This window comes from Sinocyclocheilus grahami, unplaced genomic scaffold (genome assembly GCF_001515645.1).
Source record: "Sinocyclocheilus grahami isolate Dianchi unplaced genomic scaffold, SAMN03320097.WGS_v1.1 scaffold132.1, whole genome shotgun sequence".
In the NCBI taxonomy this organism is placed as follows: domain Eukaryota; kingdom Metazoa; phylum Chordata; class Actinopteri; order Cypriniformes; family Cyprinidae; genus Sinocyclocheilus; species Sinocyclocheilus grahami.
In genome coordinates, this window is record NW_015505311.1 from 2,346,308 (window position 1) to 2,362,925 (window position 16,618).

General features: G+C 36.1%; 1 protein-coding gene across 1 annotated transcript in view; it reads left to right on the forward strand.

Moving 5' to 3' along the window:
- Window positions 1–16,299, forward strand: part of LOC107590729 (dachshund homolog 2-like) — a 40,186-nt gene extending 23,887 nt beyond the window's left edge. Inside the window, exons 2-12 of the mRNA XM_016279639.1 lie at window positions 1,060–1,175; window positions 5,470–5,598; window positions 9,601–9,720; window positions 10,022–10,191; window positions 10,813–10,954; window positions 11,709–11,780; window positions 12,645–12,775; window positions 13,223–13,370; window positions 13,481–13,618; window positions 13,709–13,774; window positions 15,261–16,299. Coding sequence (XP_016135125.1) covers window positions 1,060–1,175; window positions 5,470–5,598; window positions 9,601–9,720; window positions 10,022–10,191; window positions 10,813–10,954; window positions 11,709–11,780; window positions 12,645–12,775; window positions 13,223–13,370; window positions 13,481–13,618; window positions 13,709–13,774; window positions 15,261–15,298 — 1,270 coding nt within the window. The 3' untranslated portion in view covers window positions 15,299–16,299. The remainder of the gene's footprint in view (window positions 1–1,059; window positions 1,176–5,469; window positions 5,599–9,600; window positions 9,721–10,021; window positions 10,192–10,812; window positions 10,955–11,708; window positions 11,781–12,644; window positions 12,776–13,222; window positions 13,371–13,480; window positions 13,619–13,708; window positions 13,775–15,260) is intronic.
- Window positions 16,300–16,618: the final 319 nt, after the last annotated feature.

Consider the following 16,618-nt stretch of genomic DNA (forward strand, 5'->3'; position numbering starts at 1 on the left):
TTCTTGATTCAACAGGTCTGGCAGTAATCAGGCCTGGGTGTGGCTAGTGAAATTTAACTCAGCTTTCTAAAATAATGTGGTTAATTGCAGTTCTTTCATGATTTAACAGGAGGGGGCAATACATTTTTCACGTAGGGCCATGTAGGTTTGGACAGCTTTTTTCCCTTAATAAATGAAATCATCATTTAAAAACTGCATTTTGTATTTACTTGCATTATCTTTGTGTAATATTTAAATTTGTTTGATGATCTGAAACATTAAAGTGTGACAAACATGCAAAAAAATAAGAAATCAGGAAGGGGGCCAACACTTTTTCACACCACTGTATATGATGTTTCACAGTGCTTCTATTTTAAATAAATGCAGTTCATTTGAACTTTCTATTCACTAAAGAATCCTGCAAAAAAAAAAACTCCTTTCCTCAACAGTTTCTTGAGCAGCAAATCAGCATTTAAGAATGATGTCTGAAGGATCATGTGACACTGAAGACCTGGAGTAATGATGCTGAAAATTCAGCTTTGCCATCACAGGAATAAATTACATTTTAAAACATATTAAAATAGAAAACATTTATTTGAATTGTAATAATATTTCACAATATTACTGTTTTTACTATGTTTTTGATCTGTGGTTGTGTATATTTTTTTAATGTTGCCTGTTTTATATCAGTAATCATGCTGTGAATTGAGAAGAAAATTGGGTGAAATATTTGCTTGGAAGATTTCTCAATTTAATGCAGAACCGTTATCAGGGATTTAATTGTAATTTTTGGCATGCTAGAAAATTTTAGTTGTAAATCTGTTCCCTGTCAAACTTGTAGCTGTAATTTCATTTAAAAGTCTTACTTTTTTCATTAATATTTTTTCTATTGCAATTTTTTTAAGTGTTATTACTAAGTTTTTTTGTTTGTTTGTTTATTTTGCATATTAAATAGAAAAATATGTTTTTTATTCACTTTAAATGTGTTAATTTTTCTACAGTCCTCTAAATCCTCTCCATTGTCTGTCTCTGTTGTCCTTAATGATAGGCACAATGCTAATGTGTTTACACCCTTCACAGCTCTCGTCCAGGCCGCCCACCGAAGCGTTCCTATAGGGCCGGTGTGCAAGAAAGCCCCAGAATCCTCCACCAAAGAGCAAACAGCTTTCTGTCTCCAGCCCTGCTGTCACCCACAGGTAAACCCAACCGTACACACACCCGTCTCGTTTTTCACCACGTTCAGTGCGCTGTAAATTTAGATGAGCCTCAATTTACTCATTCACAGCCTCCTTCAACACATATGAAAAGTGTATGCTTAAATCACTCCCTCCTCTGTTGTCCTTCTGCTCATCTTTCATTCTCTCTCCCTTTCTGCCGCTCAGTTCGGTCATCTTTCATGCACCTCCTTTACGGGTGACAGTGATGAATGACACACCCCAGCGGCATCACTCATCCATCTGTTCATCCCTCTCTATTTCCCTCTTCCTCTCACTGGCCAGAAGCCTCACATCCCCCGTCCTTGCTTCTCAACTCTACTGTATCACATTGGGAAGGGTGGATGCTGAAAATTTACTGAAATCTGCCCCAAGAAATGTCTTATTTCTGCCAGAGTCAGGGGCGAAGCAATCATTTTACCTGGAAGGGCACATGTCCTTCCCCCTTTTAGACAATTATGGCTAAGTCTCAGGAAGCAGTGCCTTTTTTTTGCAAGATAATGTCTGTAAAATTTAATTTACTTTTTTTTTTTTCATTTTTTATCACTTGAAAGTTATAACTTAACTTTAAAGAAGTCATATTTTCCCACCACAGACCCAAAGTACCTGGGCGTTAACCATCATAGACAGTTTTTATGGCCTATTTTTAAACATCAGCCCTCTATCATGTATGTGGTTATATCAGTAGTTCTGTTTGTTATTTTTCAATTTTCAACCATCACAATAAGTTTACCCTACTACATTACATATGATACACACACACTATTATTAAGATAAATATTATTTATTTTATTATTTGTTGTTGTGGGGTAAAGATCAGAAATATTACTACTTATTTTACTTTATTATCTTCAGTTTGTTTTATTTAAGTTTCAGTAATTTTGTAATGTGCTTTAATTTTATTATATTTTTTCCAGTTAGCTTTAATTTATTATTATTTTTTATTTCAGTTTTAGTTTTGAATTTAAAATCTAAAAATGTAAAATATAATTTCTTATCAAGTTTATCATCTAATATTTATATTATATTTCAGCTTCATTTAACTTCAATTAACTAAAGTATTTTTAATAGTTCTATTTTTAGTTTTATTGAAAAATAACAACACATTACATTATATACACTCAGTAATCTTGAGCTTTGTGTATAAAATATGAATATAATTTTTTCCCCTATATTAGAGTGGAACTACTTAGCTTGATGAGGCCAGTATAAGTGTACACAATAAAATAATGACCTCTGTTTCACTGTGGTCAATAAATAAATAAATAAATTAATAAAAAATACTCCCATAAATATGATGTTAGAGAGATCAACATTTTTAAGACCCTAACCCATTCTTCAAATCTATACACCTGGTCAAAAAGATTTTGCTATATACTGTATGCTTATCAGCATGTATATATGTATGTGTGTACAGTAAAGGCACTGCAAAAAGTATTCCCTCTCTCTCTCTCACACACACACACACAAAGTCGTGGGGTCACCATGGAGGATGCGCTAGACTGTGCAGTGATATTCTGCCGTGTTTAAGCAGTTACCGTGGAGATGTCACTTAGTGTCTTGGCATCGTCAAGTGCCAGATGTCAGGACTCGTTAGGAATGAGAGTAGGGCAGTTTGCTTTGATTTGCCAAGTGCTCAGTCATTGTTTGGGGCTATGACAATTGGGTAAAAAAAAAAATTGTGGCACCATTTGAGCGAATCAATGATTATATTCCGAAATAAATATACTGTACAACAGGCAAGTAAACACAATGGAGATATAGCAGTATTTTGCTTAACATTTTGTTTGCTTCCATAGAAAAGAAAATCAGAAACACAAGTACATAACATAAGTAATATCTCAAGATAATGGGATCTGAGGTATGTGACAATGGCATGATATTGTTTCTCTCAGTTTTAAATATTAGTTAAGTAAAATTTGACTTTGACATTTATTCAAATATTTTATGTTCATATTCTTTAATCTACAACTGCAGCAAATGTTGGCATGTTTTGGAATTTTTGGAATTGTTTGTCACTTAGGGCAATGACAGACAGCAGGGGGTGGTGCCAAAAAGCTGAGAGGAGAGGAGATACAGTATTTAAGTTCCATATAATAGGCTATAATGGTGTATACACACACAGAAGAATATACCTTAAAGAATAATACTCTCATATATACAATATCGTTCATTAGTTTGGGGGTGTTATGCTCATCGTGGCTGCAGGTATTGATACAATTACAGACAAAAAATTTTACATTGTGAAATATTATTAAAAATTAATAATAATCTATTATTAATAATAATCTATTCCTATGATAGCAAAGCTATATTTTCAGCATTATTACTCAGTCTTCAGTGTCATATGATCCTTCAGAAATTATTCTAATATACTGATTTGCTGCACAATAAACATTTCTTACTATTATCAATGTTGAAACAGAACCATTGATCAGAATTTATTTGACATAGAAATCTTTTGCGACTTTATAGATGTTTTTATTGTCACTTTTAACTGATTTAATGCACCCTTGGTGAATAAAGTATTGATTTCTTTACAGAAAAAAAGAAATCTTTCTGACCCCAAACGTTGCTGATAAAACCCCAAAGTGTTTATTGATATATACGTATGTGTATATTTCTAAGCATTTTCTCTGTACCTGGAATATTTCACCTAAAAATGATAATTCTTCATTCCAAACTTAAATGTGGAATGCAAATGGAGATATTTAGCAGAATTTCCAAGCTGCCTTTTTCCAGAAAACTGAATTGACCAGTGATTTTTCATTATTGCCATGCTCAAAAAATGACTAAATGTACCATAAAGTACTCCTCCAAAATCATTTGACAACTTTATATAAGGAAAAGACTGACTTAAGTTATGGTGCTTTAAGTTGTATCATAAATATGAGTTTCGGACAATATGAGAGTGATTACATGTTTTTTAGATTAACTATTCCTATTCTGGTGAGCTGCATCAAACAGCTCAGTTTCTCCGCTTTTAATAAGCATGATTTTTGTATAAATGTACATATAATCTTAACTATTCTCACATTGTGTGTGGCCGTGACTTTGTTTCTGGTATACCGTAAGAGCTCAAGGAATAGAGTTCCCCCCTCAGGACAATCTCCCTTCACATGAACGAACGCTTTCCTTCTTGTCAAACAGCTTACGTAACTCAACTCAAGTCTCTGAAGATTGTTCTTCCCATGAGTCCACAGCGAAGCTCATGCAACAGCTGTATACTAGATGTAGACAGTCAGCATTTACATAGAGATGTTAAAGTCATGATTAGCCAAGCAGCCAATGCTCTCCTGGGGGAATATGCTGCTCTTTACTTGTGTGTGTGTGTGTGTGTGTGTGTGTGTGTGTGTGTGTGTGTGTTGTTGGTACATTGTTTTTCTCCTTATCAGCAGTCAGCCTCACCTGCAGTTTTCTTCTTCTTTGTCACAATGTGGGGGAAAATCGTGACCTTGTCAAATGCAATACACACGCTCACCCAAACACGTATGCAAAAACATACAGACACACACACGCCATCACACGCACAATGGACATCTTTAGAGTTATAGTGTTGTGAATTATATTATGTTGTGAATTATAATGAGAGAGGCAACAATTTTAACATCAATCACTAGTCCAGAGAATTGACCGTCTGTCAGTAATCAATACTTTATTTATTTATTTTTTCATTTTTGACAGTATCCAAGGGAAACCAAGGCCAGAGCTCTTTGCCTAGTTTGTGCTGGTAGTGGGAGGAGTTTAAAGTGATTTGATTGGCAGATGGCTATCTCTTGGACGACTTCCATGATATGCTTATATAAATAATGCAGTCCAGCTAACAGAGCTAATTCAGGTCCCTTATCTCACTGTGACCCTCCAGTTGCTCTGACTAAACCCTGCTGCTGATGACAACATCCATTTACTGTCAACTAAGGAATTTATTGCTGTAACTTTTAGGCTAATGCGCTTCATAAATAGCACATCTCTTAGCAGCCTGAAACCAGTATTTTAAGGTATTCAAGTGTCACAGGATCCTTCGGAAATCATTCTAATATGCTGATTCGGTGCTCAAGAAACAATTCTTAATATCTTGGCAAATTTGAGCTCTGTTTGAGATTGTTGACATCTTTAATAAAATTGTTGAGGAGACACATGAGTTTATTCTCACGTGAAGCAGAAGCGTCTCCATTTGATTACCTCATTGCTGTGTAAGATAATCAGGTGAGATATCAGTGGAGTGTTGTGGGTGTGTACACAGTTGTTTGTGATATTGTACTTGAATGTGTTGCAGGTCTAACAACAGCTGCGATGGCTGAAGCTTTGAAGATACAGAAGATGAAGATGATGATGATGAATCTACACAATACCCACAATGGCTCAGAATTCGATTCAGATGAGTTCAACTCTAATACAGGTACAGGTAGGGCTTGTTTTTTTCACGATTTGTTTGTTAATGTGTGTTTGTGTTCCTTTAAGGCAGCTTGTTTAAAGTGCAATCTGTAGATGTACCAGACAGATGGCTTTGCAATAGTAACCTGGGCCTTTTGGGTGAGATGAGCCCCATCGCAGAGCTCGCGCAGGGGGCCCATGTTGCAGGGTTGTGCTTGGTTTACAGAGACTAATGGTGACATTAATGACTGCTGCCTGACTGTGCATTTAGAGAAGACCAACAACAGACAGGAGAATAGTTAATCGTACACCAGCCTTAGAGACGAAACAAGACATTTGGTGCAGGGATGCATGTGTTTGTGTGTGTGCATACAAGCAAAGCAAAATGAGAAGATGTATAAATGGATAATGTTATATATGCACAATATTTGTGTGCATAACTGGATGCATCATTTGTGGATGATGCAAACTATTTCAAAAGCGTGCAACTGATATGCCTTTAGTGGCTTCTCTGATTTAACTTATTATTTTGTTATATATTTAATATTTATTATTTTGCCTCTATATTTATATTTATTTGTATTGATATTTAAATTTATATTTATTTCTCACCCATCTGACATGGTATAATACAATATTATGATAGCAAATGAGACTGAGATTTTAAAGGTGGAAAAACACACAACTGCGAATCAGCAAAGTAGCAGTTTCAAAATGGCAAAATATTGTCTGATCCTTCAGAAATCATTCTAATATGCTGATTTGCTGCTTTTTTCTACATTTGCTGCTACATTTCTTATAATTATCAACATTGAAAACAGTTGTGCTGCGTAATATATTGTGGAAACTGTTATGTATATTTTTTTCAGGATTCTCTGATGAATAGACAGTTAAATAGCCATTTATTTGAAATAGATAACGAACATTATACAATTATTTACTGTCACTTTTGATCATATTAATGCATTCTTGATTTATAAAAATATACATTTCTTTAAAAAAAAAATCTTACCTCAATTTTCTGAATGTTTGTGTGTGTGTGTGTGTGTGTGTGTGTGCGTGTGCATGTGTGTATGAGGAATATTGCACTTCTTTTAGTTTTTGCACTAATCAGGACTTGTCTTCAATCACAGCAGCCATATACTAAATGTGGCTGAAACTAACACAGATAACGTAGACTTCAAAGGCCATTCTCACAAGAGTTTAGGAGGAAGAGAGCACAGCGTTCCTAGTGAGAACAGCTGTGGACAAGCAGAATTTAGGAGAGAAGAAAAAAACGGCCTTCATCAGAAAGATGGAATGCAGTCAAGGAAAATCAACATCAAGGATGACATCAGAAGAGAAGAGAGAGACAGTGAGAGATACTTTTTCCCCCTGCGTTGACAAGTTGAAAGAAAAATTCCATGCATTATTTAACAAGATGGCCGAAACCTGTCATACGGGTGATTGCCTGCGTTAACAGAAACAGGTGTGCGCTGTGTGCACGCATACGGGTGTATGTTAGCACATGTGTGCTTGTTTTCACGTCCACGTGCGCTTAGCAGGGAAGTCGTGTATAGTGTAACGCACACATTATCTGTTTGCCCCTCTCTCCCTGCGAGCATATGGTCAGCATTTTTGGATCTTCACCCATCCACCCCCTTTCTCTCTCTTCTTGTCTGTTTGAAGTTGCCCTCATTTTTAAGATGCTGTTTAAATCAGTAGTTTTTTGTGCAGCCAATGTATGTGTGTTTGTTTTGGTGAGAGAACATGTAGAAACACAAATCTCTTCTAGTTGACATTTAAAGCATTTCTCACTTGATCAAACAGTCTAGACAAGCTGACCATCTGGTGTTTAATTACCAGGATACAAATTACTATAATTAATTACTGGCCAAAAATACTCAAAAGTGAGCAATAACCATTTTCATGAGACAGTTTTGACCTTGTCATCATGTCTAATTTTTCCCTCATTCGTTGATTTCTGCAAAGGGATATTGAGTTGCTTCTTGCACGTTTCATTGGTGCTTTCAAAGTGAAATGTCCAGTGAGGGGCATGAAAAGTGTGTTAAGTTTTGTCTGAAACAGATGAACTTAAATCTGGCAATGTTTTATTATGTTTGTTGTACGTATTGCGTGCAGTAGTTCAGGAATGAATTGTGAAAGGTTCATGCTCTATCCGTTTGAAAAATAACATATCACATACAATAAACCTAACTGATAATGTTAACAAAATAAACGTGAGATTAAAAACACATTTGCTGAAGCAATTTTAGCCATTTTAGCTTGCTTCTACAAGTCTTTAAGCTCTTTTATCGAGTGTTGTGACTCATAGGACTTGTGCTCAATCGCTCCACATCAAAAGTGCAGTGCCGTACCAGGTGAGCTACTGAGCAAGTTTACTACATCAGAAAAGGCATACATATGGAGCTGGTTATGTGACACAGACGTCAAAATGTATTAGTTTACAAATCATGCATATGGTAAGAGTGTTTTGAGATCATAACATAGTATTGTGCAAGAAACTGTGTAAAAATAAGTCATAAATTGTAATGTAATCAGAAGTGGTGTGAACAGGAATAAATGTCACTAGGGGTCATTTCAGCTGAAAATGGCAGTAAATTGGAAAAAAAAAAGAAAATTAAAAGGCAGTGATTGCTTACTAGCTCAAGTCAAAAGACCACTCATAAATTAATTATACTCTATTCTAAATATGGCGCAGGTCTTCTTTTAATGTAACTCAATGGGATTATTTCATCAATCACTTGATGAAAATGATCTGTATGACATTACAAGTACACAGTGTTCTAGACATCCGACCAAAAGCTGAACGCCGTTTCTATTTGAGTACTTGACACAGGAGAATATACCGTGTGTACGTGTGCATGTTTGTGTTTGTTTTAGTGTGTTTCGCAGCACAGTTGCAGCTCTTGTTGTCTCTGATTGCTCTTGCTTTCCCTCCTCTCATCCATCTTCATCTGTCTGATTACTCTGAATTAGCGCCCTCTCACTTACATTAGAACTCCAGTCCCACAAGATATGTGAGCTTGTGTTGACACTAGTCTTGATTTCCATGGACGTGCAGATTGTCGCACAGATGGTCGCTCTATTGTATAGAATTTATGCCATGGTGAAGGGCCCAGGTTTCGAAGTTGCCGTGGTGTTGTAATGTATCTGCAGTATAGTGTTGTGTCGTAATGAGGGAGCTTATTATTTTTAATCATGTTATTTTTGTCCGGTCGTGTGAAGACCTTATTGGTTGGAGCATGTGATAGTCTTAAGGGGACCGACTTCATCCTGCGCTATCATTGATTCCTTCGCCACAAATCTGCCACCTAAACACCATCTGCTCCCAATGGCACTGACATGAATGCTGATTATCAGTTCAGTTCATTGTTGCTGCTGGTCGCTGGAAAATGTACTGTTTCCTTTTTTCACTAAAAATAATATATGTCCATCTTATAGTATTCTGATCACTTATTTTGGGGATATCTTTTTAAGTTAATTATTCTGAGCATATTTGTGTGTGAATGTGTACAGTATGTGGTTAAATGTGCACTTAAAGCAAACCTAAAGCAATGGATATTACTTTTAACAAACTCCAGTCTTATTTATTTTTGACACACACACACACACACACAGGTTTGTTTTTGTGAAAAGTGGGGACATCCCATAGGCGTAATGGTTTTTATACTGTACAAACTGTATGTGCTATTGCCCTACACCAACCCTACCCCTAAAACCTACCCCTTACAGGAAACTTTGTGCTATTTCAGATTTTCAATACACTCCATTCTGTGTGTTTTATAAGCGTTTTGAAAAGTGGGGACATGGGGTAATGTCCTGAAAAGTCACCTTCTCCTTGTAATACCTTTGTCATACCCTTGTCATTATACAAATTTATGTCCTCATTTGTCACAAAAACACATGCACACACACACACACACACACATAGATAGATATGTAATATAACAAAAGCTAAAATGTAATTACCTGATTACCTTTATTGTGAATATTTCTTTTCACCATTTCATACTCTTTTATGATTAAACAGTATGTAGCGCTTTGTCCTGGGAGAGAGAGAAACATCCATCACCTGCTTCAGAGAAAACTCAGCACAGCTTGAACAACTCTCAGCTCAACTCTCTCCAACACACCCATCTACTGGCCAACAGTATGTATTAACCATTCACTTTCACACCCTGATCCCTGATACAGGGATAATTCAACATAAATCGAATATTCTGTCAGTATTCTCACCCTTGTTGTTTCAGACCTGTATGACTTTCTGTTTTCAATTATCGTGATGATTAATGGGGACCAGAGCATTCATGCTTCAAAAATGATGCGAAAGCATCGTAAAAGTAGTCCATATGACTAAATTTAAAATCTAATCTGAAGCCATACAATAGATCTGTGTGATAAACACACCTAAATTTAAGTAGTTATTCACTGATTCTTTCTTCTTCTTGTAGGACTGGACCTGCCCTTCATGATGATGCCCCATCCCCTGCTTCCTGTTGGACTTCCTCCTGCCTCTGTTGCCATGGCAATGAACCAGATGAACCACCTTAATACAATTGCCAACATGGTTGCCAGTGCACAGGTGTACAGCCCCGTCTCCAGGCCGACATCTGCCATCAAGGTAGGACATACTGTACACACCATACACTAAAACACACACTCTACAAGCTCTTTTGCTGCAAGGTTATCAGGGAATGTTCACACAGTTCTAGCTTGAGTTTATTTAGGCAATTTGCTGATCCACTTGGTCCAAAGGGGTCTAAACTGCTTTAGGTAATCAAAAGTTAAGTAGCTTGAGACCTGTTTTAGGTTGTTAACCATGTTGCAAATCCCAGTTTAGTATGGAAGCTTGTTTCTGCCACGTTATGGAAAAAAAATGGTTAAAACACAATTGTTACTTTTTATCTCACAGCTAAGTTTAGATCTCACAATTCTGACTTTTTCCCTCAGAATTCAAATTTTCATTTTGAAATTGCAACTTGTTTCCTCACAATTCTGAATTTTTTTTATTTTTCAGAATTGCGAGTTTATATCTTGCAATTCTGAGTTCGTATCTCGCAGTTCTTCACAAAAAAAGTCAGAATTGTGAGATATGAACTCAGAATTGTAAGACAAAAAGTCAGAACTCTGTTGGATTTCAGGTGAACTGGGGTGATGAAAATGTGTTGTTATGTGGGGAGAGTTTATGCATGTGTGTTTGTGTGATTCTTTACAGGACTGAATTTCCTCTTTTTCATTTCAGCAGGAGTGTTTTGAAGAGAGTCCCTCTGTGACACCATCTGTAGATGGGACTGTTCCTCAGAAAACTGAACCCTCACCTCAACAAACCAGTTCACTTCCCAGCAGCCCCACACAGCCTTACACACTCTCTCCTCAAAAAACAAGTGAGTTTACATATTCAGTAGGGCTGTCAGTCAAATTAATGGGATGATATGCTGAGTAATTGATTACAGTTATCATAATTAATCAAACAGTGCATCAGTATTTCCTGAGTGAATACCACAAATGGATATACACTACCATTTAAAAGTTTGGTGTAAGTATATATTTTTAAAGAAATTAATACTTGTATTCAGCAAGGATGCATTACATTGACATATTACATATTACAATACATTGGTGATCATTTTTCCAACTCAGTGATTGTTTTTTTTTTCTTCTGACATGTTGGTGTTATATCTTTCACTTGGATGTTATGAGTTACACGGAGTAAATACAGCAGGATAAAACAAAAACTGTGTCCGTCTTCATTTCGGGCTGCAAAGCAACAAAATGTGATTATTTGGAGGGCGGGAGGGGGATACTTTTCTATATACCCACTGTACATACATATGTAAAAAATGTAGTTTCTGAATGTTAGTGGATTTACAGAGACCCAGTTATTGTGGTTAGCATCTTCATCTTGAAGTGTGATATTACTGTTGTTTCATAATATCATACATACAGTATAATGTCCATAGAAAACAACATTATATGATTTACATTGAGGAAAAAAGATGTTAAACTAATCAACAAGGCTTGACTCTGCTGCATACACAATAACAGCACAAAGCAATATGTTGGCAATAGTGTGTGCTACTCAGAAACTTCTTGTTTCATTTATCTGCTGTCTTTATATATCTCTTGCTCTCCCTGTAGCATACAATGTTCATGATGAACAAAGGGAGACAGACTCAACTCTGCATATGAGCAGACTTTCCAACGACAGGGGTGAGTTTCCTCAACATAAACGAAATTTCATAAAAAATTTAATTTAATATAACACAACATTACGTAAAAGCCTCTCCTCTGACCTCTTCTGCTCTCATTATAGTTCAATTATTACACAGAGCCACTATATTGCCTTTAGTTGGGTGATGTAATGGTATACTGTATGTTGTAATGGGATATTCTAGGTTCTATACACAAGTAATATCAAAACAATTAAAATAATATGCTCGTGCTTTGCTTCATCCGCTACTAGCAAATGTATAAAAAGCATTATCCACAGACATGCAACAAAAAATGTCAAATAAATGCTGTTTTTTTAACTTTCTGATTCTGAAGACACTGAAGATTGGAGATAACGACTGCAGAAAATTCAGCAACTATATATTCTGCACATTCTTCAAAAAGAAAAAAAAAAGTTCTTATTTGCTGAAAATCTTACCTTGCTTATCTTAGGCTTGGGCTATTTTAGTATCATTGTGACTAGTATAGTTCTTATAAATATTTTGAATTAGTTTATTGTAATATTTTCTTTGTTCATTTTAATTTTAGTTAAAGTTTTATAATTTTCTTGTTTTTTGACATTTATTCGTTTTTTCAAATATGTTTAGATACTTTTTATTTCAGTTTTTGTTTAAATTATTATAGTACATCAATTCAATCAAAATGAGAAATGTTGCCTTGCTAGCTAGCTGCAATATTTTTTTAACGTTTATATTATTTCAAGTAATTTTTTTATGGTTTTAGTTTTTGTTAACTATAATTTGAAACTGCATAAATGATGACAATTTAAATTTATAGCTAAACTATTGCTTTAACAGTCAGCTGATCAGTTGAATTCATCCCTTTGTGTTTATTATTTTACAGTTGAACAAAATGCACCGATACCAACAATCTTTGAGAAGGTCCCAACTCAATCATTGTCCTCTGGCTTCCCTGCTTCCCTTCTTTTCACAGATGGCCTCTCCTCTGTCGAGATGCTGCTCACTAATGTCCAGGTATGGCCATGAAGGAATACACACACACACACGTCTGGTTTGCTATCCTTGTGGGGACTCTCCATAGGCATAATGCTTTTTCTACTGTACAGACCGTATATTCTATTGCCCTACACCAACCCTACCCCTAAACCTACCCCTTACAGGAAACTTTCTGCATTTTTAGATTTTTCAAAAAACGTAGTTCTGTGTGATTTATTGGCCTGTTTACACGTGGGGACCTCAATTTAGGTCCCCACCGTGACATGAGTCCCCATGAGTCTGTGTGTATATTCAGGTTTAAGTCCCCACCAGAATAGAAAAACAGGTACACACACACACACACACACACTTGTAACAAGCAGTTGTCCTCCGGACTTCTGCATTGCTCTCTCTCGCTCGCTCACTCACTCACTCACTCACTCATACAAACATGTTCAGCATCAATAACATAGACATGTGTTGCAGGGTCTGCTAAAGGTGGCTTTAGAGAACGCCCGTGTGCAGGAGAAACAGCTTCAGCAGGAGCGGAGAGAGCTCAAGATGGAGCTGTACAGAGAGAGAGAGATGAGAGAGTGTCTAGAGAGGCAGCTCACCTCTGAGCTACACAGTCGAGGTAAAATGTTGCATTGTAATACATATATTGGAAAATTTAAATAAAAAGCAACCATCCATTTCCAGTTGATGTTTACACATGGAACTTTTCCCTCATCTTTTCTCATCCAGCCACCATTCAGAGACGTCTGAAGAAGGAGAAGAAGGCAAAGAGGAGGTTACAGGAGGCACTGGAATATGAGTCCAAGCGGAGAGGGCAGATCGAGCAGGCACTACAGCAGGCCACCACATCAGACTCTCTCATACACGGTGAGACACCCTCACACACACTCAGAGAGTTTCATTCAGGCCGATAGTCTTTCAGCAGGCTTTGTCAGCTGTCACTGTCTGTTAACACAGATCCAATGAGTCTGGACATGGAGACGGAGCAATGCAGAAGCCCGGAGGACAACTGCTTGTTACAAGGTATTGAATTTAACAGAAACTTAGATGAAATGGCCCCTTTTCATAGAAATACATATATTAAATGCTAATATTAAAACACACAATTATATATAAACAGTGAAAGAACAGCATATATATATATATATATATGCACACACACACAGTACAAAAGTTTTTGATACCAGTATTCAGTGATAATATTGTATAACAAGACATTTATAAGCTATTGTGCCCCGGTCATTATGCAATCACCACAAGTGTTACAGGGATTTGTATTGAATGCATCTTTGCTGAATAAAAGTATTAATCTTTTTTGTAAAAATAAATAAACAAATTATTGTACAAAACACTTGCTTATCAATACGCTCATGTATACGGTGTGTATTTATGTGCACAGTTTCAGCTGTGGCTTATTCAGATTTGCTGTCTTGACCTCACTTCCCCTTCCCATCAGTCTTTCTCAGCAACACCATGTCACTCGCCCGTGTCCTCCAAACAGATGAGATCATCAGCTCCCTCTGTCTCAGAGTGAAACCATTAGCAAATAAACACATAGATGAATCAAAAGACTGGGGACTAATTGCAAGTTTCCAGTGTAAGCAAAGGCTCCCCGCATGAATATTCCAGCGCTGCCCTTCCACCCATTTATCTGTTTCTGCAGCTGGCCTTTCTCGCACTCTCCCCCTCCGTGAGACAGCTAAAGCTACATGATAAATTACTTGAATTACACCTTGTGTTAATTTGATTAAAATGGCTCCCTAATGTCGAGAAAATCTGCTATACATTGGCACAGCACTGGACCGGACGAGGTGTTCGTTTAGTCTAATGTCTTTTTCACATGATGTGCAAAAATTTTATTTTTTAGAGAAAAGAGACATTTGAAATTATATATATTTTAATAGTAAATAATTATTCTTTTTTTTAGTTCTCATATTTTAATTATGTAGAGTTTTTAAACATGGTGATCAAACATTAGGCCCAAATTTTCATTAACTTTAATAAAAGTACATTTTCATAACTCCAAACGTACTAAAAATAACCATGAGTTAATTTTAGTTTTTTGTTACACTACCGTTCAAAAGTTTGGGGTCTGTAAACTTTTTTGTTTATGTTTTTGAAACAAGTCCCTTAAGCTCACCAAGGTTGCATTTATTTGATTAAAAATACAGTAAAATTGTGAAATATTATGATTATTGTTTTCTATTTTAATACATTTTAAAATGTAACTATTTCCTGTGATGGCAAATCTGAATTTTCAGCAGCTGTTACTCTACTCTTTAGTAATTTGTGGAATATAATATGTGGAAACTTTTTTTTCAGGATTCTTTGATGAAAATAAAGATTTATTTTAAATAAATTAAATTGTCTTTACTGTCACTTTTGTTCAATTTAATGCATCCTTAATAAAAGTATTAATTTAGTTTAAAATAATGAATAATTTACAAATTACAAATTAAACCTGTGGTTTAGTGTTCTTAAACTTTCCTCTTGTTTTTGTTTCTTACAGAAAGCAGAACATACACAAACAATCCAATAATGTACTAAGAGGAGGTCGACAAGGATGTTCTCCACAATACACACAAAAACAGTCAACTTCTCGAATGCAGTTCAATTGAAGAGAGGACTTTATGCAATGAGCTACATTGGAGCAGATCTTCTCTTTGACCCAATCGAATTCTCCATCCAATCTAATTCTCATCCTCACAACATTCCAGATTCCACAAATGTTGTTTTCTCTACATAATTCCGTTTCAGCTCTTCTGACATTATGCCTTCAGGACAGTGACCTTCAGTTTAATGCCCTCAGGACAGGCTGAGAAAAATGTAAAAAAGGAGGAAAAGAGATGCATCTGGCTTGTTTCATTCTTGCTGAAAGACTCTGAAGAGTGTGGAATGTTATATTTTGTTGCTTTTCTCTTATATGTCCATCTTCTGGTTCTTCAAGCCATTTATCTCTCTTTGTAGGCCAATTTAGTTTCTTAATACTGTTTAAAATGTTCACCTTTTCTTCAGTTTGAGCAACTATGTGTGGTAGTTTTCTTACGTTATTTTATTGGCTTTGAGTCAGAAGGGAAAGCTACTGAATGTGTTTGAATCTCTCAGAATGAGAAATACAGTATTACCACCACCTCACTCATTCAAATGTTTCAACAGATGAAAGTTTCGCCCATCATATTTTAAGGAGATCTTTGGTTTATCGAAACCTGTGGATACTGTAGATGTGGTTTCATGTTCCCAAGCATTTACAGGGATTTGATTCACTAACCATTTTAGCAGAAGCTAAAACTAGACACTAAGACAGCAGAGGATATTTTCTTATGCATTTGGCATTTTCCCCAACACACGAGTCTTTATTTAGTCTGTGAGTTACTTAAAGAGGAAAACAGACTTCCCGCAGAACAGAATTCCCTGATGGTGTTGTCAGGATGAGGCATCCATCCTATAGGCATTCGAATGCTAAATGATGTCTTGAAAGGTCTAGATCGATGTCTGTCACCATTTTGTGCGCCAGAACGAACTGACAACACAAATAAACAAAGCATTGCTCATGTCAAAGGTGTCACCTTGTCGTCAATAGCATTCCTGATGAAGCAAAAGCCATCAAACAAAATCCTATTGATTCAGGTCATGCAAATGAGACCCCATTAGTGCTTAAATGCCTTCGTTGCTACATATTGACAAATATCAAAGTCCCCATTAACATTCAGTTTGCGGTCTTCTCATGACCAGACACAAGCTAAGTATCGTCCCATACACGTGATATTTCTAGGCTAAAACAACACTCCCAACAGCTCCAGCTGAACACCTTGTCTTTTCCAAACAAGGATATCATGACAAAGTACAGTACTGTAACATAGATTTGTA